We start from the raw sequence: 24,919 nt of genomic DNA on the forward strand, positions 1-24,919 counted from the left end.
AAAGAAGAGAAGAACCTCTTCTTGGATTTCACATTTTTCCCCAAGGAGGCCTTCTGAAGGGTGTGTCTGGGGAATGAAAAATCTTGGAAGTCTCAATTCCCCAATTGGCATTTAGTAACCTCATCTGAAAAACCGAAACAATTTTAAGTAATCTGATACTCCTTACATTCCTTAGCCTTTTGTATCTCCTCTAATTCCACTGCTATTATACTTTTGGTATGCAATCACTCCACCATCATGCCCAGCACATAATCATGCTGTCCAAACTTTATTTTTTCTTCCTATTCTATAATCCAAGGCAGGTGAATGTTTTGGCTGTTGGCAAAGAAGCTGGTTGCAGTCTACAAAAAAGATTAGGAATAATGCAAATAAAAACAAAAAAATAAAAACACAATCAGTTTTAGTTTTTGTGAAGTCAACATTTATGCCTTGGGGTGATGACACAGATGTTCTCTCCTTGACTTATTATTCAGTTCTTATTATTATGCTGTAATAATGAAGATGAACATGAAATTTAGGAAGCATGTGTATTTGTTTAATATTTTAATGAACTTTATTTGAAATAATGGAAAGTCTGTCCCACAGCAGAAATGTCAAAAACAGGTCCTGAGTGAAAATTAGACACTACATTGGAAATTACTGCACACAAACAGAATTGAGCATTTCACTTTCTGCACACATATTTTGCATAATTTAAAGATGGAAGGAATGTGCATATGATCTAGAAGCTGGGACGGTTTAGAAAGATTTTTTTGGCATTTTCGAATAAACTTGCTGGAATAATTTGGCATTTATTATTATTATTTTTTGTATCTCCAAGAGTGAATCTTAGGATCTACTTGATCCTCCAAGCTTGGAAAATCTTCAGAGCTATTCCTATAAGGGATCTGTTGAGTGTTGTTTGCAGCACAAGGAACATCTTTTACTGCAGAACTATTGAATGAAGCATAGGTTAAATTGCACAGAGTGACCTTCTGTATATGCTTCTTCTGAGACTCAATCCTTTTGATAACGGCTAGATAATGTTTTTCAAGACTGAGGATGTGATCAATTGCTTTTGTGACTTTATCAGGGAGTCCAGTCACAGTAACAATGTTTGGATCTGAGGCTCCTTTTGGAGGGAAGTGGATGACTACTTGGAATTGATTGTTTATTTTTGGAATGGATTTTCCATTGAATCCAATAATGTGGCCATAAACACGATGGTTTAGTGGGATTTGTTTGGTAACTGTTTTTTCAAACTTACGCAATATTTTCATTATTGAATTCCGGGCAGCAATGGCATTTTCTTCATATCCAATGATGGTGATTTGGTCTTGCATCTCATTGTTCCCTTTACTTGGAAATTTTATAGTCACATCATGCTCTAAGCAAATCTGAGTAATAACAAAACCATTTCAACCAATGATCATGGGGTAGTATTTGGGGTCCGTTGTGAACTGAAGTTTAAAATTTCTTAATGCTTGATCTTCTACTTCAGCTTGTAAAGCCTTGACTTGTTCTTGTAATCTAGCTTTGGCTTGGTGTACATTAGCAGCAAGGCCAGTGATGGAAATGGTATCAGACTCTAATCCAAATACTGGTATCTGTATATGAACTTTAAATTCATCCATTATCTTGTGTATTCCACTTTCTTCCTGACCAATGGTGTAATGGCGTAGGTCAAAGGGCACATCTACTTCAACAGTAAGAGGAATTAAAGCCTAAAGGGCTTCCATAGCTGCTTTGCACTTTTCCTTCTGCCCTGATATAACTATGCTGTCACATTTCCTCTGGGAAATAGAAACTATCTGTAGTGCTCTTTTCCCTAACTTCTTCTTCATTTTCTCTTACAGTTTTCTCTATATTAGTAGAATGGATCTCCTCCCTGTCTGAGAATCTGATTTGAACATTATAATCTCTAGCAATTTGTTGGATTTGAGAATATATTAGTCCCATGACAAAATGATGGAACTTCTGGGGAATAACATATTCTGTTGTGACTTGGTTGTCAATGACAGCAATAATCTCCTGGATGTATTTCTTGGCTGCTTCTACACAAGCCTTTGCTTCTTTGAAGGTGATTTTGTTCCTCAGTTTTCCTGACCATGAAAAGTTAATAATCACACCACCATACTCCTCAGAAATCTTCTGTAAAACCTGGCCTCTTTGCATGAAAAGGTGATGATGGTACATAGGATTTATCAGTATGTTGTCCTCTACCACATTATCTAGGTTTGTAATTAGAGCCTCTAGTTCCTTTTGTGCATCTTTAACAGACTTCTCTGACCCTATGATAGTTAAAAAATCATTATCTTGTCACCAGGAACAGGGAAAATGATGCATGCTCCAGTCTCTTCACAGATTTTGGGAATATAGCCGCCATTTTTATTCATGAGGAATTTATGATATTGTGATTTGGCATGAAGAATTACAGCATAGTTCTTGGTTTCTTTTTCTTCTGCTAATTGTAGCAGCTTTTTCTTGGCCCTCTCAACATTTTGGGCTGGGCCCCTAATAATAACTCTTTGAAGGCCTGAGTTGTCTTTTGGAAAGTGGATGTGGATCTTTCCACATTCCTCCATGATTGAACCAATCAAACAATCTTTAGAATCAGTAAGGGATTCGTGTAGATTGGAAGGAATAGAAATTTCCACTTCTGAAAAATTTGTTATACTTTTCTGAATTGAACGAATCCAGTTACAAGCTATTTCACAATCTGCTGCCTTTCCACTGATGACAATATTTTCTGAGCTGCTACTTGCTGACAGAACTTGAATTTTGGTGTTGCTTGCTGCACAGATTTTTTTGATGTTGGCACCTCCTCTTCCAGTGATATTTTTGTGAAGCTTTTTAAATATGGGAATAGTTATGGAAAAGTTACTTTCTACAATGTCTCTCACCAAATTATCCAAATATTGTGTGCATTTTTCTAATTCATATTTTGGCCCCCTCAAATGGATAATGTCACTTTTCTGTGCTGGGTCAGGAAAATCAATAATAACCTCTGGGAATTTCTGACAGATGTCTTGGATCTGTTCACCTCCCCACCCAATGACTGTTTGGTGATATCTTTGCTCAATAACTAAGTCTTTGGTGTGCTCATTTTTGAAATCAGAAGCAAGTTCGAGAAGTTCTCTCTTTGCCTGTTGGACATCCTGAGATTCTCCCTCAATTCTGATCAAGTTGTTCTTTTCATTTTCATGCGAGATTACCACAGAAAGTTTATTCCTGTCTTTAATTCGGTTTATGATAGCACCATTATTCCCTATCAGGTGCTTGTAAAATTTATAATCAAAAATGACCTCTGCATAATCCATTCTGTTAATTAGATAATCAACTATGGCTTCAATTTGTTCTTGAGCATAATACATATCTTTTGTTGGTCCTTCTATTGTAATTTTATCTCCACTAGTAAACTCTATATGAACTTTCAGCAGGCTCTGAGTGATTTTGGATATATTATGACCTTTCTCACCAACAATAAATTTGTGAAGCCAGCAGGGTACAGAAATGGATGAATCAGTGTAAAGCATGGTCTTTGAATGGGCTTCAATACATGCCTTCCTTAAATTTTCAGGCTCAACTTGACGTGTCACAGGATCTGATATGCTTTCTGAAGGTGAAGTATCTATTGAAATTCCAGTTCTTTCTAGTATCTCCTGAATGGAATTGCTTGTGGGACCTATGGTACACTTGTGCTTCAAGTTCATCTCTGTATTTATGTTTGCTGTTTTCTTTTTAGTATTCTCATGAATCTCCTTTACAAAAGCCTGACCCTGATCCAGTTGTTTTATTCCAGTAAAGCCATCTGTTGGTGTCTGATAGGCATTAGGTGGTGGAATGTATATGCATGCTTCCCTTTCCCATTCTTCTTTGTTCAAAGGTATTTTGTGCTGTCTAGCATTAAAAGTCTGATATGCCTTTTCCACATCTAACCTCTCTATAGCACACTTGTCTTGTTCAGCAGGTGTCAGTAAGACTTCATGTGGAGCCTTCTTCATGACCATTTTGGTGCCAACAATATTGATCCAGTTATTGTGGTTATCTGGGCATAAGATCTGGATATTGGTTGTAGTTTTTTGTTCCAAGCCTTGTACAGGTTTGCCTATAATTAAGCCACGATATTCCTTGGAAATATAAACTATAGTTAAAACTTGTTTCTGAAAACATGCAAAAAACTCCTTCTGAGCTTTAAAAATAGTTTCTTCCTTACCAGAAACTGTAAAGTAGAGGCCTTGGTCTTTGACAAATGTTAATTCTAGGTTGGCACCAGTCCTTTTCACGATGTCTAGACAGAATTTTGCTTGTCCATATTCACCAAACTGATCCACATACTGTTTCTCCTCAAGAGGCACATAAAAGACTTGAGTGATGACTGATGTCATGATAAGTTGACTGTTATTGCTTGAAGATCCAGCAGATTCTTGAGCATTTTGCAAGTAATTTGTTTTCTTTGGGAGTTGAGTGAATTTATCTTTGTAGGTTGGAGTCCCAAGATCCCCTTCTGAATTTAAAGCAGTGACATAATTGTCTTTTTTAACATATCTACGTTGATGCTTAGTTAAATTTTCTTTGGAACTCATTTTGATTTTCAACAAAATATTAAGACGTATTGCAGCTAAATGGTCAGAAACCAGAACATCTGTCTTGTAGCTGTCTTTTTGCATATTACTGTATGGGAAAAATAAACATTTTAAAGATGTAGTTCCTTTCCAAATCTATCTATAAACTAATCAATTAAAAAATGAAATCCTAATATTTAAACAATTTGACAAAAATATAAGGTTAATTTATTCTACTCTTATGAGAGTTGTTTGAATTATGGGGACTATGAGGAAACAGCCACCATTTTTCGAAGAGGAGAAAATATCTGTTGATTACTGTCATCAGACTCATCAACCTTCATTTTGCCTAAGTGAGTGCCATCATTTCTTGACCCTTAGTACTAATGGCTGAAAATTACTTTTGGAAAAATACAATTCTCTAGTTTTCAATGATAACATGTTCTCCAGGGTTTCCTATTTTTCCTAAAAGATTTATTCAATAATAATTTATATACTATAAAATTCACAGTTTATACATAAAATTCAATGATTTTTAGTTGATTTATAGCGCTGTGAAACCATCACAACAACCAGTTTTAGAACATTTCCATCACTCCAAAGAGATCCATCATGCTCATTTGCATGCAATCTGTTTCCATTTTCTCTATAGACTTACCTTTTCTGGACCTTTCATAGATATACTATCATATAGTACATGAAATCTTTTGCACCTTGATTTTTTACCTTAACATAATGTTTTTGAGGTTCAACCATGTTATAATATATATCAGTAATATATTTCTGCTTATTGCTGAATAATATTCTAGTTCTATTTATCTTTACGTTAATGACTGATCTGACTCAATATCCTTTCTTGGTTCCAAGACCTCCATTGTGACTCTACACTGACTCTACAGGGTGCTCATTTGGACTCCATTATCTATTTATATTTTTCCATATGTCATGTAATTTAGACTCATAACTTTGATAGACTGATGATTCTCAAATCTAACACCTAGTCCTGAGCTGCTATGTGTATATGTAAAAATATCATTACTTGAATGTCTATTAGTCTTTTCAAAGTTAATACATTGAGTGAATTCTTTTATCCTCAGAAATTTCTTCTCTTGTAACATTCTGAAACTCAGGAAATGGCACCTGACTTTCCTTCTGTTGCTGAAGCCAAGTACTTGGTGCCTCTCTCACTTCTCACTTTCCCTCATATAACACATACAAAGTAAGAGCATTCCTGTTAATTTATATCTGAGTTTTACCTATCTTTTTCAATCTACATTTCTAGTCTGATCCAGCATGTCAATATTGTCACAAGCATTGAAATGCTATACCACTCCTATTCTTGTCCCTTTATGGCTTATTCTCCACAAAGCATTCAAATAAAAGCATCATGGTGGCATAGGGCATTCCTCCTTTTTGTCTACCTTTTTAAACAATGACTTAGACATCCATCCACAAACAAAAGTATATTTGTGGGACCTGTGGAATGCAGAATCCTACACCAAGGGACCCAGGAAGAACCTCACCCACCTGTGCATCTGGAAAGAGGTAGACAGACTTTGGTATGGGTTGTGGAACCAGCAGAGTTAGCAAACTTACCCAACCCCTCTCATCAGTCAGGAAAAAGACCTGGAGAGTGCTGACCTGGTCTGATACCCCACAGATGAGAGAGAATCTGCTCTGGAGAAATAAAGCTTTCCTATGGGGACTTTCAAGCATGCTATTGTAGCAAGGAGAAAAAAAACGTTTGGACACAGCAGAGATGAAGATAGGAATATCTTTTCTAGTACCATTCACTACCCAATCAGGGTAACACTTCATAGAGGCTGAACTATCAGGCAGTGACAATCTCTCACAGAGGAAAAGGAGAACACTGACTAAAAAGAGATGACTATGAAAAATATACAAACTACCAGGACTAGAATTGGAGGAAAGAAAATCTGAATAAGCCAATAATAAGTGAAGAGACTGAATCAGTAACTAAAAACCTCCCAACACAGAAAAACCCAGAACCAGATAGCTTCATTGGTGAATTATATCATACATTTAAATAATTAACACCATTCTTAAAGTTTTCAAAATAAGGAATTTACAAGGCCAGAATAACCATGATACCAAAAGCAGATAAGGATACTACAACCAAAGAAAACTGTAGGCTAATATCCATGATGAATATAGATGCAAATATTCTCAACAAAATTTTAGCAAAACAAATTCAGTAATTCATTTAAAGGATTGTACACTATTACCAAGTGAAATTTGTCCCTGGGATGCAATGCTGGTTCAATATACACAAATCAATCAATGTAATATACCATATTAATAAATGAAGTGTAAAAATCACTTGATCATCTCAATAGATGCAATAAAATCTTTCAAAAAGATACCAATGTCCTTTCAGTTAAAACCCTCAACAAATTGGGTATAGAAGAAACATAACTTAACTTAATAAAAGCTGTATATGATGAATCTACAGTTAAAATTATACTCAATTGTGAAAAATTTAAAGCTTTTCCTCTAAGGTCAGGTATAAGACAAAGGTGATGACTCTCACTACTCTTACTAAATACAGCACTGTAAGACCAAGAAGGAAAAATTAGGCAAGAAAAAGAAATAAGAGGCATCCAAATTAAATAGAAAGAAATAAGATTGTCATTATTCTTTCAGATTATAGAAAGTCTAAGACTTAAAAGTTGAACTACTCAGCAATTTCAGTATTTTCAGGATATAAAACCGACATGTAGAAATCAATTGTATTTATGTACACTAACAAGGAAATATCTGGAAAAGAAATAAAGAAACCTATCCCATTTAAAACAGTATCTAAAACAATTTAGGAATACAATTGGCCAAAGATCTGAAAGATCTGTATAAAGGAAAATACAAGCCACTGATGAAAGAAATGGAAGACACAAACAAATGGTAAGATATCCCATGTTCATTGATCAGACAATTAATGTTAAAATGCCCATACTACCCCAAGTCATTTTTACAGATTCAACATAATCCCTATCAAAATTCCAATGGAATTTTCCACAGAAATGGCAAAATATAATCCTAAGATTATTATGGAACCACAAAAGATCCTGAATAGTAAAGCAATCCTGAGAAAGAAGGACAAAGTCAGAGGCATCACACTTCCTAATTTCAAACTATACTACAAAACTACAGGATTGGTATAAAACTAGACATATATACCAATGGAGCAGAATAGAGAGTTCAGAAATAAACCCCTTATTATACAGTCAACTAATACTTGTTAAGGAGCCCAGAACCCTCAATGAGTAAAGGATAGGCTCTTTTACAAATGGTGTTGGGGAACCTGTATATCCATATTTGGAAGAATGAAAGTGGACTCCTATCTTACACCACACACAAAAAGTAACTCAAAATGGATTAAAGAACTAAACATAAAACCTGATACCCTAAAACTACAAGAACACAATAGGAAATAAGTTACTTGATGTTGATCTCGGCAATGATGTTTTGGTTATGACACCAAAAGCACATGCAACAAAAGCAAAAATCAGTATGCGGGACTGTATAAAACTAAATAGCTTCTGCTCAGTCAAAGAAACAATAAAAAATGAAAAAGCAGCTTATTAAATTGGAGAATATACTTGGAAACTATATATCAGACAAAGGGTTAAAATCCAAAATATATAAAGAACTCATACAACTCAATAACAAAAAAATCCAATTAAAATGGGCAGAGGAACTAAATACTCTTCCAAAGATATCCAAATGGCCAACAGCTACATGAAGAGATCCAACATCACTAATCACCAGGGAAATGCAAATCAAAAGCACAATAAGATATCATCTCATACCTGTTAGAAGGGCTATCATCAAGAGAGAAGAGAGAAATTTTACAAAAATGTGGAAAAAAAGGAACTCTTGTACACTGTTGGTAGGAATGCAAATTAGTTCAATTACTAAGGCAAAAGGTACAGAAGTTCCTCAAAAACTAAAAATAGAACTACCATATGAACCAACAATTTCACTTCTGGGTTTATATTCAAATGAAATGAAAACAGATATTGAAGCAAATGTGCATTCCATGTTTATTGCGGCATTATTCTCCATAGCCAAAATATTGAAATAACTTAAGTGTCTGTCAATAGATGAATGGATAAAGAAGCTGCAATATATGTTAATTATTCAGCCATGAGAAAAAAAGAAATCCTGCCATTTTCAACAACATGCATGGTCCTTGAGAGCATTATGCTATGTGAGGTAAGTCAGACAGAGACAAATAAACATATGAGATCACTTATATGTGAAATCTAAAAAATATGAACTTATAAAAACAGAGTACAATGGTGTTACCAGAGTTTGAGGGGAGTGGGGAATTGGGGATATGCTGTTTAGGGGTACAAACTTGGAACTAGTAGATATTAAATCCTGGAGGCCTAATGCACTGCATAGTGATTATTGATACAAGCACTGTGTTATACTAACACTGATTATGATACCACACTGGTTGTTAATACTGACACTAAGAGACTACATCTTAATTTTTCCCACCAAAAATAACAAATTATAATTATGTGATATGCTAGAGGTATTAGCTAATGCTATGGTGGTAATCATATTGCAATATATAAATATCATGTGAACATACTGTATACTTAAAACATACTTAATGGTACATGTCTGTTACATCTCAATGTAAATAAATCTTATGATAAAAAAACAGCCAAATACATTTGATAAGACATGAATAAACTCATACTCTGTTCCTCAATACCAGATTCTAGCAAATTCCCATTGCAATTAGAATAAAATAAAAATACTAATTGAAACTATATGAAATTCCCAATATTTGATTGTTTTCACCTAATAGATATTTGACCTAATTCTTTTTTTTTTACTTTGGCTTATTTGGCTCTTTAGGATGTGATTCCTTTCAGCCTCAATGATCTCAGCTACCATTTTCTACTCATTCACTATACAGCTGTTACATTGGTCCATCTATTTCTTGGCCATGTCTTATACAATTACTCTTCTAAACCTAGCATTTGCTAGTTTTTTAATTTGTAAACCTCTTTTTTTAGATTCTTCTTTTTTTACTTCCTTTCATCATTCAATTCAAACATCATATGAACTCAGATTTCATCTCCTAAAAGAGTACTTTTCTGCCTGGTCGGATGAAATAAACTCTCCACTCTTTAACATTGGTTTCTTCACTCTTATTGTCTTCACTGACAGGATCTTGTCTCTATGCCTCCTAACACATACTTACACACACAGTGGGATGTAAACTCCTTAATTAAAAAAATCTGGCTCATTCATTGTTGTATTTGCATTGCCTAGCAGGGTGTGTGCCATGCTCCAAGTACTAAAAGAATGTTTTATATTTTTTTGATATTTTAATATCAAACCAAAAAAGCCAGAAGAAAACAACAAAATAATATTTTACAGAACACAACATGACACTTTAAAAATCAATACAGTTGACACAAGGAAAATAGGTGATGGATGTAAGCAAAGGGGAAAATGTTAATGGTCAATGAACAAAAATTAACTCAGATTCTCTAATATTTAGGAATACACAAATACAAAATCCATAATAGTACTATCCTGCAATATTAGCAAATATTATAAAGTTTAAGCACACTAAGTTTTGACTAGGATGATTCTTACACTCAATTAGTGTATTTATATTGTTGCTAACCTGTACAAAATCGTTCATAGAACTATACCAGTTCATGAACCACATTTAGATTAGTGATAGACTGGGATGTGGGAAAAGGCATACTTACGTAAATGTCAATTGTTAGATTCAGTTTTTGGAGTGATTTGTCAATACATAATGAATTATTCACAATCTTCACTTCAGGGTTAAATTTATGAGAAACATATCTTTTTCCATCAGGGAATATTTATAAGGACACTCATATCAGAACTGTTCCATTAATAATCAATTTAAGACCAAATATATAATAACAAATAAAATAGATGTTTACATATTTGTGATATATTAATCCATTCAATGGAATACTGACTTTGTGATGAAATAGATTAATATATATCTACATATAGATGCTAATAACAAAATATTAAGTTAAAATGTTTTATAATTTTCATACCATCTCTATATTTAAAATAACATTTAAATCCTTAATGATGTTATAAATCATAAATATTTTGTGGATTTTGGATATGCATAGTAAGGTCCTTAGGATGTATGTAAAAACATATATTAAACTAATGGATTTGGCACCAGGGATGGGATTAAATGGCACTACATTTTTAGAATATCAAGTGAAGCTTTAATCAGTCCAGTTATCTGTCTAAATCAATATTTAATGGGAGTTTTTGCACTCAGAACTTCATGAGGGACATATAAATATTGGTAATAAATGACAAGGGCTCATATATTTTTTAATTAATCACTTATATGTTATTATATATAGTTAAAAAAGTGAACTGTAACAAATGGGCTTACTCAGGGTTGTGAAATGTTATTCATTAAGAATTTTCAGTTATAAGAAAACCTCTCTGTTTTTGTGACTGCCTGATATGTCTCAGGCTACTTTCCTTTCATGTAGACTCTCAAGAACCCTATATCAGCTTAAGCTTTAATATAAATGTAAATATTTTGAAATGAGTGAAATTTATGATATCAAAATTTGCTGGATGTATCTAAAACAAGGATTAAAAGGAAATTTATAGCCTTAAATGCCTACATTAGAAATGAAAGTCTCAAATCAGTGATCTAGTCTTCCATCTTAAGAAACTAGGAAAAGAACCCAAATGAAAAAAAAGAAAGCAACAATAAGGGGTACAAATATTTTAAAGAGAGAACAGAAAAACAATACTGAAAATCAACAAAATCAAAAGGTTTGTTAAAAAATAATAAAACATAAAACCCTAGTCAGATTGAAAAATAAAATAAGAAGACACAATTTACCAATATCTACCATGAAAGCGGGGGCATTACAACAAAGTCCTCATTAATGAAAAAGATCACAAGTTAATATTTTAAAACTTTCTTTTTTAGGCCTATTTAAATATGCCTGGGGGAAGAAAACATCTACAGGATGTTCTTAATTATACTAGAAAAAGTCATTGATTAAGAAATTTAGAAAATAATCAGTTAAAAAAAATTAAACAAATTATGTTACTTCAGGTCTTCAAAGCATCCAGTAAAAATATATAGTGAACATTATTTCCTAATTAATTGGACATTAGAACACTTACCCTGAAGATTACCTAAAATGATATTGAAGTACAGATGGTCCACTAAACATACTTGGGAAATAACTCTTTGAAGGATTTACCATGAATGAAAATATGTAATATGCGTGAGTGGAGGAGAGGAGGCTATTCCAAGGTCCCTGTTTTCCTTAACAGACACTGTACCTCCAAATATTTAATATTTTCTCATGGTTAAAACACTGGCTATAAGTACAAGTATAGTATTTAGAAACATATGGTTTTTAAAATATGGTTACAGTATGGTTATTTATCAAGTGGAGGTAAGTATTTCTATTCAATTTTTTAAAAGTTAACCATGCTCAATTTGTTCTTCAAGAGTAATGAAGATTTTCTAAACAAACTTTCTTGCAAAAATAAGTTTCAAGCAGAAGAGCAATAACAAAATGTTTTCTTAAGAAATGTTTAATATATTCCATTATCTTACCTTTTCTACAAGTCCAGTCATCTTCAGTGACTTTTCAATTGGTAAACTTCCGAAAGCACAAACATACCTTACATGTTACCAAAATAACTGGGTTACAATTTCTTACAACTGCTGATTTTCCCAGATACAAATGGAAAAGCTTAAAGGCAAAAAGTTTTAGTGTTCCACTACCTGAAACTTTCAATTATGTCTTTTTCAAATGCAGTGTTCCCTATTAAATAGGACTAAAAGGATACTGAAAAGTAGTTCATTTATATAGGATTTTAAGAGCAAAGGAAAATCCTCTTCTCTGAACAAAGCTCAGGATACATTACAAGTTTTAGATACTCAGACTCTTTCTCATAGTACTATTATCAGGAAAGTTGTAAAAAATTTTTTCATCAGTTCTCAATATAAATGGATCAACTGTTACCAAGAATTCATAGATAACCTCATACAAATAAAAAAATGCAGTATGGTATAAATGTCCAAGTAAATAGTAATGAACACCATCAGTAGAAATTCTAGGTAGAATTGTTTAATAGTTTATTTATTTCAAAATTAAACAATCTTTTTAAAAAAATACTCCATTTTTACCATAAATCTGTTGAGATGTAAAAATAGTGTTTTATTTTTTCATGGTGCACTTTGGCACTAAGAATAAAAGCAACACACATAAAATATTTTCATAATGTCTTACAAATATTGTAAAACCTGGCAATCTGACAATTAAAAAATGGCTTAATGATTGCACCAAAAAGTGTTGAATAAATATGAAGTGGTTTTTTTAAGTGTTTTATAATCAAAAGTCAGTGTCCCATCTACTGAATTTTAAATCTCACCATCAATATATTGCTATGTATGCCTATAAGCACCCTCACATGTGCATGTGTATGTGTGTGAATGGTGTATATTTTTTATCTGTAAGTGGTGAATTATTGGACAGATCTAAAGTATCTCTAAAGCACTATGCACCTGAAGGTTGTCAAGGCAATTTGTATAAACTTTTGAGACACTATTGAATATAAATTAAAACCCAACCAAGTTATACTTAAGATATACTCCACTCAATTGGTAAACAAAAATTGAAAATCTCAAAAGGAAGGAGAAAATATGTTACAAAGGGCTGGTGGTAAAATAGACCACACAAAATATGAATTATGAGATTTAAAAAGTTGACATACACAGAAGTTGCTATAAAAATATCATCATCATCATCATATAGGAAAATGTCAAGACACAATCCAGTAGAAGCTTCAAATGTCAAAAAAGAGAATCCTGAAAAAATCAAAAAAAGGAACTATTACTGCAAAGGGTGAGTGAATTATCAGATGTGTTTGAGTAGGCTTTGAATCACTGTGTATCCAAAGCATTCCAGGGCAATATTGATGGACTTTGTGATATAACATAAAGCCTAAACAAGGTGAAAATATGTTCATAACATAAAGCCTAAACAAGGTGGAAATATGTTCATAGTGATGATATCATTCCACACTAGCATTAAAGTTACACTGTACTTAAGTCATAGATAAATGTTGAATAACTATATATAAATGTAGATATATAATTTATACATATATAAAAATATGCATGATATTAAAATACAAAAATACATTTAGTATAATTATAGGTTTAAAGGTATGGTGGTCACAGATATCAGAAATAAGTATAAATTGTGAAGTTAAGATTATAAACATGTCCCAGGAAAATAATACAATATGACGATATATACATGCATCTAGTGCACTTTCAAAAATCAAGAATGAAGAAAAATATGTGACCTGCCAAGGTTAAATTTAGTCAGAAAAATGTGGGATGATCCTCTTATTGTGTACCATAAGTTTGCCTGGACATCTTTGAATTTTGAGGTACTCCATGACCTTAAATTGAAAGAGTCAACCAATTTGGCCATATAGTCAGAATACTAGGATTGTCCTAGACTAAGACATTAAATATATACATAAGTTATATACACAGACATTATGGTATAAAGTATATGTTGATTAATGAAATAATAATGACTAATTTACAAAGAAAATAGAGTGACAATAGTATATTACTGATGGTTGTTGAAAAATATATCATTACAATTAGATTTTTTAGAAAGTAAAACACCCAGAACTGAAAATATAAATAAAACAAATATCACACAATATAGCAGAATATTAAAGAAACTGATATCTAGACATAATCTGATAGAACTTTCAAATGTCAAGAACAAAGTTAGAAATTCACAAAAATCCAGAAAAAGTAAAACCATTACTTGGAAAATGTGAGTAATCAGGCTGTTCTGAGATGGCTCTGAAATACTGTGTACATGAAGGTTGTCAGGACAACTTATACAGAATTTTGAGGGACTTTATGACATCATAGTGAAAAAGCCAACCAAGACAAGATGACCACATGCTCACAGTATCAGGATTGGCTTAGGCCAGGATGTTAAAGATATATATATATATATGAATAAAATAAACAAATATAAAGAAAATATAAAAACAAAGAAAATATGTAGTGATTAAAAAAAATGAATGATTTGGAGATATAAAAGAGATAAATGAATAATAGAGTTACAAGGACATATAAGGAAGGTTGCTGAAAAACAGACCATTACAATTACATTAAAAAAAAAAATTGCAGAACTGAGGATGTAAAGCAAACAGATATACCACTATACAATAATAAAGAAAGGAAGCCAATATCTAGACTAATCTAGTAGAACTTTCAAAGATCAAGGGTAAAGTTAGAAACTTAAAAACTCCAGAAAGGATAAAAAAATACATGACCTGGAAAGGGTAAATTATCATACTAATCTAATTTGGCTCTGAAACATTATGCATATAAAGGTGACCATGACCACTTAGAAATTTTAGGTATGCTCTGCTCTCTAAACAAAAAAACCAGTCAGGATGGCCACATGTTCCCTGTGCTAGGTTTGACCTAGTCTAGGATATCAAAGACATACATAATTGATAGATAAAAATTCAAAGAAAAAATACAAAAACAAAAGAAAAATAAAGCAGACATTGTGCTCTAAAACATGTTGTGATTAAAGAGATATAAAATTAATAATGAATGATAACAGAATGACAAACATATATAAGGGAGATAAGATCATTATAATCACAGTTTTAAAAAGAAAAAAAAATCCAGTAAATATAAGTCAAACAAAAAATTCACACCATATACCAGAATAAACATAAAGGAAAGATGCCAATATCTATATAAACCTGACTGAACATTTGAAAGTCAAGGATAAGTAAGAATCCCAATAATTCAAAAGGAGGTAAAATATATATTACCTGGAAAGGGTGAATTAACACACTGCTTTAAGATGGCTCTGAAATGCTGTATACATGGAGGTTGCCAGGACAGCATAGACTAATTAAGAGGGGCTCTGACATCACAATGAAAAAAAAACCCCAACAACGTGGCCCCATCAACACCACAGTACTAGGATTGACCTAAAGTAGTATACTAAAGGTAAACTCCCCTCAACTGCAGGTTGAAAATAGAACATTTAAAAAAATTGAGATTTATGGCAAAAAATGTTTTGATGGTGTTAACAAAAAAAAAAAACTGTCAGGAATTTTTCCAGCAAAAATGTGTTTATTCAGGAACATCAGAGAATTGCAGTTCAGGACAAGCAAGCTATGGCAAAACCACAGGCGTGTCCAGAGAACAGAGAGGAATACTCTTTTGTAGAGGAAAGGGTGGAAGTTGGGAAGGCTGTTATAAAAATAAGTCCACTGAAGGAAACTGGGAGTTCCACGTGTCATGGCTTCTCATTGACTGAGTTGTGACGGTCTCTTATTGGCTGGGCTGTTGCGGGAGGCAAAAACTCTTCTGTGATAAAGTAGACAAAATAGTATGAGTTGTAAGGTTTCTGTCCCTTTTGGTGGGGCCTGCAATTAAGGAGGTAGTGGGTATGAGAGTTCCACCTGAAGGCCTTCTGACTCCATGTCAGTGAGGTTTCCTTTAGTAACTGTCACGTTGGTGAAGGAGATCACAAACAGTAACTTATGAGGGTTAATAGTATAGTGTAAATTCATAACAATATTGCTCAAAAATAGGCTGCTAAACGATTAGGAGAAATATTAATAAAATATTTTTCAGAGCTAAACAAATGCACCAACTTAAATTTAAAATATATAATGTTAATAACAATTATCATTATGAATAATAATGAAAGCGGGCCAACATTTACACAAAGTCAGACAAAACATTGAATGGCAAAGAGTAAAGAGCTACACCAATACCCAGAAAGGGAAAAATGTTACCTGCAAAGGATGAATTGTCAGACTGGTTGGCAAATTCTCTGAAAGTATAATCCTAAAAGTAATGGGAATTTTGCAGAAACTTGGGCAATTCTGTGGCATAAATGTGTAAAACCCAACAAGGTTGCGTTACCGTAATGAAAGACATACTCCACTCACCTAAGTGAAAATTTTTTAAGTTAAAGAGATAAGGATTATTGCATAAAAGGACTGATAGTGAAAGAGATGAGAAAAGGTTATATGAATGGATAACAGTCATCATACAAACAAGTGTGCTGAAAAAAGCAAAAAATCTCCATAGCTCAAAGAATATATGAATTTAAAAATTATATCAATTTAAAAGAATAAAAATAAGGACTCCAATTTGCAAGTCAAGATAGTGAAAATTTCAAATGTGAATGATTCTCTGTCTTTGACTTTTGACAATTCGATTATAATGTATCTCAGGGTAGAGTACTTTAGACTTGCCTTACTGGTCTTAAGGGATTCATGAAACCTGGTTACATTTTCCTCCCTTTATTTAGGAAGTGTCACTCAGTATATCTTCAAATAAGATTTCTGGCCCTTTATCACTCTCTTCTCCTTCTGGGATTTCCACGAGAGAAAGAGAACAAAGATTTAAGACATAACAGTTCTTAAAATGTATTTCCTAGCAGCAGGGCATCAAACTGTATGAAGCAAAAACTGATAGAACTACAAGCATAAATAGATTAATCCACTAACATAGTTGGAGTTCTGAAAAACCGCCTCAGAAATGGACAGATCCAGCAGTCAGAATGTAAGGACATAGCTCTACTGAACAATGCAATCAATCAAATGGATAGAATATAAATCTATAGACTAATTTCTAACAATAGCAGAAGAATGCACAGCCTTCTCAAGTCAGCATGGATCATTAACCAAGGTAGACCAAATTTTAGGACATGAAACACACATTAAAGCATTTAAAAGAATAGAAATAATGCAATGTCTGCTCTTAGACCAAAATAGAATGAAACTAAAAATCAATAATAGGAAGATAACTGGAAAATCCCAAAGTATACAGATATTAAACAACACACTTCTAATTACATATGTATCAAAAAATAAACCTCAATATAGTTGGAAAATATTTTGAACTACATGAAAATGAAACACAACTTATCAAAATTTGTGAGATGCAGCAAAAGCAGTACCTATAGGGAAACTTATAACATTGAATGGATATATTAGAAAAGAAGAAATATCTAAAATCAATAATCTGTTTCCACCCTGGAAACTAGGAAAGGCAAAGCAAATTAAATCCAAAATAGGCAGAAAAAAATAAATATGAATTGGAGCAGAAATTGATGGAATTGAAATAAGAAATCAATAAAGAGAATCAATGAAACCCAAAACCAGCTCTTCAAAATTCTCAATAAAATCAGTAAGTCTTTAACCAGGCTAAGGACAAAACAGAGAGTACACAATTACAATATCAGAAATGAAAGAGGGGGCATCAGCCTAGCTCCCTTGGAAATTTAAAAAATAATAAAAAATACTAATTACAATATCAGAAATGAAAGAGGGGGCATCAACCTAGATCCCATGGAAATTTTAAAAATACTATGAAAAACACTATGCCCACAAATTTGATAACCTAGATGAAATGGAACAATTCCTTGAAAGACATAATTTGTCAAAAATCACACAGGAAGAAATATGTTATTTGAACAGACCTATATACATTAAAGAAATTGAATCAATAATTAGCAACTTTCTAAAACAGAAAGTATTAAAAACAGATGGCTGCATTGGTAAATTCTACCAAAGATTAATGAGAAAAATAACATCAAGAGGCTAAAAAAAGGGGACAGAAAAGATGGCAGTGAAGAAAGGCAATGTGGAAACCTCCTTGCACAAACATACCAAGGAAGGCACTACAGAAAATACAACAAAACTTGAAAATGACCTGAAGACTGAAGAACAGACAACCTACAACTGGCAAAGAAGACTACATAGAGAAGGGCAAAGTGGCAGAGACATGATTGAATGGTACTGTAGCCCCAGCACCATCCCAGCCTATAGGCAGGAAGAAAAGAAATGGAGTGAGGAGGGGATAGGTGCTCAGGAACTCTGCACACCTGGCCCTGGAGATCTTTTCTAGTAGAAAGAGTCCACGTTGCATTGGGTTCTGGTGATTAGCAGAATCGGACATCAGGGAGAGTTGGAACAGTCTGAGAAGCTTAGACTCCAGCTACTTTTGGAGGAAAGCCATGCTCCACCTGTCCCACTGAGACACAAAACAGAGGCAGCCATCTGAAAGATTTCCCAGCAGTGGGAGGGGTGTCATAGGGTTGGACGGGGCTCTCTCCGCAGGGGAAAGGGGAAGTGGATGACATTTCCCCAGGCCTCCCTCAGCCCAACAGGTCAGGAGCTCATGAAAGCCCCAGATGCTCCATCCCCCTTGCTAGTAGGTCTGCCCCTTGGTGCTTCCCTGAATACCACCTGTGCTCCAGCCCACTCATCCAGGCAGCATCAGACTTTGCTGCCTGGCAGGCAGAGGGAGGCTCTCCCAGCTTTCTCAGCCCTGTCTCAGCCCAACTGGGGAGGCACCTGCAGGAGCCAGCTCTAAGAGCTCCTTCCTCCCTAAGGGCAGTCAAGGCTGGTGCTATGTGCCTCATCACCAGTGGGGGCACCCACACAATGCACTGCCATACCTCCTCTCCTATACCATTGTGCCTGCCCCAGAGCTGTGCAACTGCCCCAACTACCCAATTAACACTGTGACCCTGCTATCATGGCAGGGAGGGCAGAGGGTAGCCCTGCCCACAACAATCCCACCAGAAGCCACTGCTTTCATCACAAAGAGCTGGCTGAGGAAAACTGCCAGCTGCAACAGACTGAGAGCACTGCTGGCAGACAAACAGGAAGGCAATCCTGCCAACTGGCCACAAATAGCAGCTGGGGTTTCACCACAAAGGAGAATCAGGCAGTGGACAATGAAGAGTCTTGAGCTTCCGGGCACCACAGGATGCCTTCTTCATAAAGTAATTACTTTCTAGACCATGAAGCATAGAAGATCCATTTAATACAAAGAAGTACAGAAACAGTGACAAAATGAGAAGGCAGAGGAACATTTCCTAAGCAAAACTACAGGATGACATAAAAAGGGCTAAGTGGAATGGAGATTACTAATCTTCTTTATAACGATTTTGATATAAGTCATAAATATGCTCGGTGATCAGCAGAAAAGTATTGAAGATCTCAGGGAGGGCTTCAACAAAGAGATATAAGATGAAATAGAGACACTCAGCTGAAGAATACACTAACTCAAATGAAATATGCAATGAAGGGAATGAAAAATAGATTGCTGCAAATAGAGGAGACAATCAATGAGGTGGAAATTAGAGAACAGGAACATAATGAAGCTTAAATAAAAGAGAGAGAAAATAATTTCTAGGAATTAAATAATGCTAAGAGAGCTGTGTGACCACTAAAAATGAAACATTATTTGCATAATAGGGGTTCCAAAAGTAAAAGAGACAAAAGGGAGGAAAGTCACATTGAGGAAGTAATTGTTGAAAAATTCCCCAATCTGGGGAAAGAAATAGATACTAAGGTCATGGAAATACAGAGAGCCCCCAACAACTGGAACCCTAGAAAGAAAACACCAAGATATGTAATAATTAAAGTGATGAAGATTAAGGATAGGAAAGAGTATTTGTAACTCTGTGGGAGAAAATATTTTCCCAGCCCAGGGCTAAAGACCTTTGAAACCAAAAAAAGTCAAAGGGAGCAATAAAGTGGGAGGAAATCATTTACTGCTTATAAGCAGTTGTCAACTTCTGTTTGGCCAAGCCTTTCGTGACCTAGCTGAAAAAAGGGACACATCCAAACCTCTCTAGTCCATATACACCCTCTCTTCCCTTACCCTTGTAATCACCTATAGATATGGAGATGGACTACCTCTGTCCATCACGTGGAAACACCTATTGCTATGGAGATGACCTAAGGCCAGGTGAGAGATTCTGGAAATATTGCAATTCTACCCACAGCCCACAGCTCCAGAAATCTCACCTCACAATCTAATCATTCTCCATCTTTTGCAATGGCACCTGTGCAAGAAAACAGGGGCAATGTAACCAGACAAATAGCATACAATAACACAGCAATAAAATCTTGATAATCCTCGAGCCAGAGGATTCAGCTAGGTTCAAAGTCCTATGGAGATTTAGTCCATAGCTTGCCCATTCCACAGGTGGTCAGGAGCTGAACAGGTAGGGAGTTCAGAGAAATCATGATGTGGCAGCTGCAGCCAGGGGACAGGTCCAGGCCACAGGGATGGTAGAAAAAAATAACCTTAAGGACAGTAAGATACATGTTTTAATGATGCCAGCATAGGCAAATCTTGTCCATCAGGTAGAATGCATGCAAGAGAGTGGTCCTGTGATAAAACAGTGGCAGGAGTGGGATACCATCCTGGTTGAGTATAGCAGAATTTCAGCCCCTCCATGTGGGAGTTACACAAGGGTCAAAGATGCTCTTACCACCTAGCAGATTTGGGTACTCTACCATGATCTTTGGGGGCAACTCTGCTGTTACTCCAGGAACACACAGGAGGCCATCTTCCAGGCCTTTTCCCCAAGGTGCCAGAAGGGCCACCATCACTGGTCCATGTACTGAAATGTCCAGGGCCACATCCACTCAACAGAGTCTCCAGGGTTTAATACAGCTGGGGATGGCAGCAGGATGTTGCTCTCCTGGCTATGTCCTGGATTCAATAACTCCTTTTTGGCTTGCACATGCAGTTGTGCAGGAGAGGCAACAATGTATCTTAGCATATCGACAGGGCTCAAGGTTCCTTTTTGGGGCTTCTCATTCAAATACTGTAGCACTTTCAATGAGTGAACTGAGCAGCCCCATAATCTATGGGTATCTGACTTCAGGCCAGATTTCAACCACTTTACCTCTCTATCATGCCTGCCCCAGTAGGGTTTTATGGTACATGAAACTTCCACTTTATTTCTAATTTCTGCACCTAAATTTGAAACCCATGTCCAGTGAAGTGGATGCCTTTATTGCTCTCAATCAAATGTGGCTAGCCATAGGCTGCAAAGAGAAGCCTAGGCTCCTTTTGGCCATTTTCTGATGTGCATGACATGCAGAAAAAGCAACCAATAGTCCAGTAGCTGTGTTTGCACAAGTCATGGCATACTGATATCCTTCTGATATGGGCAGAGGCCCAATGTACTCTATCTGCCACCTGAAACAGGGTATTGCCCCTCTACTATTGTCTCATATTGCTTTGGAACTTGGTGTAAGTGCCTGTTAGAGTACACATGGCACTCCTTCTGGGCTCTCCTCACTTCTTTGAAGGTCAAGGACAAGCCCCAACAACAGGGTACACCCCACATTATCTTTTGCCCAAGTGCAACAAATGCTGATGTAACCATTTGGCCATATCAGAGGCAGATTTTCCTTCTAGCCAGTGCACCTGGGCAAATATGTCTGTTTTATCATTCCCTGGGAATGCCAAAGGCAAATGGCCAGTCACTTGATATATGGTAGCTGTCTTAGTCTGACCAGGGGTCCATAGATCTTGCCACAACACTTTCTCTCAAAAGGTCTAGTGGGAAATCATCCTCTTGGCATGGTACCATGTCAGTGGTCACAGAGTCAAGCCCCAGTAGACAGCCCAGCTGTCAGTGCAGACACTATAGAAGGACTGCTGGGTGATTACAAGTAATACTATCCACAACTCGGCCCATTGACTGCTCTTCCCCTCTCTATCCTCCACCCATATTGTCTCAGTCTTAGGATGGAAAGTCACAGCCCTCCACTTTAGGGGCTACCATGACTGGAGCCATCTGTATAATAAGCATCTTCACATACAGGGGCTTTTCCCTCCTGATAAGGACTCTTGGCTACCAATACCTCAAAAGCAAGTTCTTCCTGCTTTCCACTGGTATGCATGACTGACCCCAATAATGTTGCAGTTCTCCACTTATAGGGCTAGTGGAGAAGGTGTTATGCTGATGTAAGTATGTGCTCCATTTGGCCAATGTAGGCATCTGTGCCACACCATTCCATGGCCTTTGCATCCAGTCTCACACCCACCCCGTGACAGGATAGGTGGTTATTACCTTGGTCACAGCTGTTCCAGTGATGGGCTCTGTAGCCAGCAAGGCATGGTACTCAGCAGCCAGTTGCTTCTCTGTCAAGGTGTACCAGACCTCTGCTCCTTTCCATAGCTGTGACCAGAATCCAATAGGTTGGTGTGACTATTCAAGCTGCTGCTAAAGGCCCCATTCATAACCATCTTCAGTTACATGAATATCTAGCTCACAGGGCCTTGATGAGTCTATTATATTCAAGGCCTGTACAACATTGACTGCTCACTTAGCAGCAGTAAAAGCAGCTGCCCATGTTTCATCCCAGTCCCACCTGATTCCCTTTCATACCAACTGGTAAAGGGACTTCAGAATTTGTGCCAAGTGCAGGATAAATACTTTTCAGTAGCCCAGAAGATCCCCAAACTCTTGTAATACTGCCACAGCGGTATGGGTAGGGAAAACCTGAACCTTGTCTATGGCTGCTTCCAGAATTATTTTAGTTTTATCAGTCCAAACAACCCCCAAGAACCTTACAGACAAACCAGTTCCCTGAATCTTGGTGCTGTTCACAGCCCATCTTTTCTCCTTTAGATGTTGCAGCAGTCTAGGAACTGCTCCTTCTAAATCTGCAAGAGAATCAGATGTGAGCATGATATCATCAAGGTAGTGATTAAGCCGCACCGTTTGCATTTTCTTCCATATTGCGAAGTCTTGGGCTACTAGTCCATGAAAAATGGTGGGACTGTCAAGGTATCCCTGTGGAAGGAAAGCAAATTTCCACTGTCAGCCTTCCCATGTGAAGGCAAATTGTAGACAACTTTAGTGCTATGACAATAGAGAAGAAAGAATTTTCAGGATCCGCAACATAATGATATGAACCTAGTTCATGACTGAGGGTGTCCATAAGTGCTGCTGTACAGGGGACAGCAGCATGCAAAGAGGGTGTGACTTTATTCAATTCCCTGTAATCCACTGTCATACACCAGGAGCCATCAAGCTTTTCACCAATTACATCAGAGAATTAAAGGTATTATAGGTGGGCTTTATGATGTGCACCTTCTCCAAGTCCCATAGAGGTTCTCCAGTTTCCTTGTATCCCCGAGGCAATTTATACTGTTTAGTATTTGTCATCTGTGGAGGTATAGGCAGAGCTAAAGGCAGGTGCTGAGTATGTCCCCTCTGAACTGCCTTTACCACATGTACTGTTATTCTGAACTCACCTGCTGTGGTCTGTAACCATAGGCCCTGCAGGATATCTATCCACAAAATATATTCATGGATGGGAGAAATGTACAAAGAATACTCCTTTGGGATGAACGCCCTATCCTCAATGGGATTTGGACTTTCTTCACTCTAATTGCCTTATCCCTACAGCCATGTCTCACAGAAGGGGTTTCAGGAATATTCTCACGGTTGCCATAAATGAGTCATCTCCCATGTCCACCAGCCCCAGGACTCATTGTACATTCATGGGGGATCAATAAATTACTAATTCTACATGTGGCCTCTGGTCCCCACCATGTTCCCAAATGTTGGGGCCTTGACAACACGTTAGTCAAACCCCAATACCCTATCATCCTCCTGTGGAGGTGAGGGCCCTGGAAGATCCTGAATACTGTCCCCCAGGAAGTCTTTCAGGGACAGAGGTAGGAAATGTGGCTTTGTCTCTGGCTTCTGTGCTCTGGACCTCAGTGGCTAGAACTGCTGCTCTGGCTTTAATTGATGCCACAGTTCTAACAAGATCCTATTGAGCTGCCCATCAATTTTTTTCACCACCCTGGACATTATCAAATCAACTTACATCTGGATCCTCGATACCTTCATGGAGCCCTTTGTATCTCTCCTTTCAGTCATAACCTGTACTTCCTTCCATGTTCTTATTGTCAACCTCCTGCAAATCTGATAAAGTAAGAGTAGCCTCACTTATGGGTTGCCCTATGTGGGGGGCAAGAATAGTCACTAGGGACCCAAAGAGAGAAGGGGAGCTGTATGGAGCATCAGATTTTTCAATTCTATGGTGAACAGCTCCTCATAGGGATGCTGGGTGTCTGTATTATAGATGAAAATTTTCAACTCCTTTAACACCTGCTGGAGCTCTCCATATGTTTTGCCAGCTAATGGGTAAGTATGGTAAATCACCCTGATTAGGGCAAACTGCTCTGATGGCTGCTGTCAACCAATTCAGAAGCACTCAATTCCCTGATGTGTGATGGGCACTTTGCAAAAGCTGCCAGAGGGAATGGTGAGTTCTCAGGGAAGCCAGTCTACCCTTTTAAGAACCTGATATAACAGTGATTTCCACCCCCATAACCCATAGATGCAAAAGCCATGTAGGCAGAGATTCCAATGGCTTATGCCAAAATCATATTCTCATGTCCACAGCTCATTCTGGGTATAGGAGCA

General features: G+C 36.2%; 1 protein-coding gene across 1 annotated transcript; it reads right to left on the reverse strand.

The window, feature by feature from the left end:
• Positions 1–800: 800 nt before the first annotated feature.
• LOC118929459 (vigilin-like) lies at positions 801–4,649 on the reverse strand. Its single transcript, XM_057495367.1, is given in 3 exon segments — positions 801–1,809; positions 1,811–2,297; positions 2,300–4,649. Coding segments are annotated over 3 exon segments (3,846 nt in total).
• Between the last annotated feature and the right edge of the window lie 20,270 nt (positions 4,650–24,919).

Source organism: Manis pentadactyla, chromosome X (assembly GCF_030020395.1).
Source record: "Manis pentadactyla isolate mManPen7 chromosome X, mManPen7.hap1, whole genome shotgun sequence".
In the NCBI taxonomy this organism is placed as follows: domain Eukaryota; kingdom Metazoa; phylum Chordata; class Mammalia; order Pholidota; family Manidae; genus Manis; species Manis pentadactyla.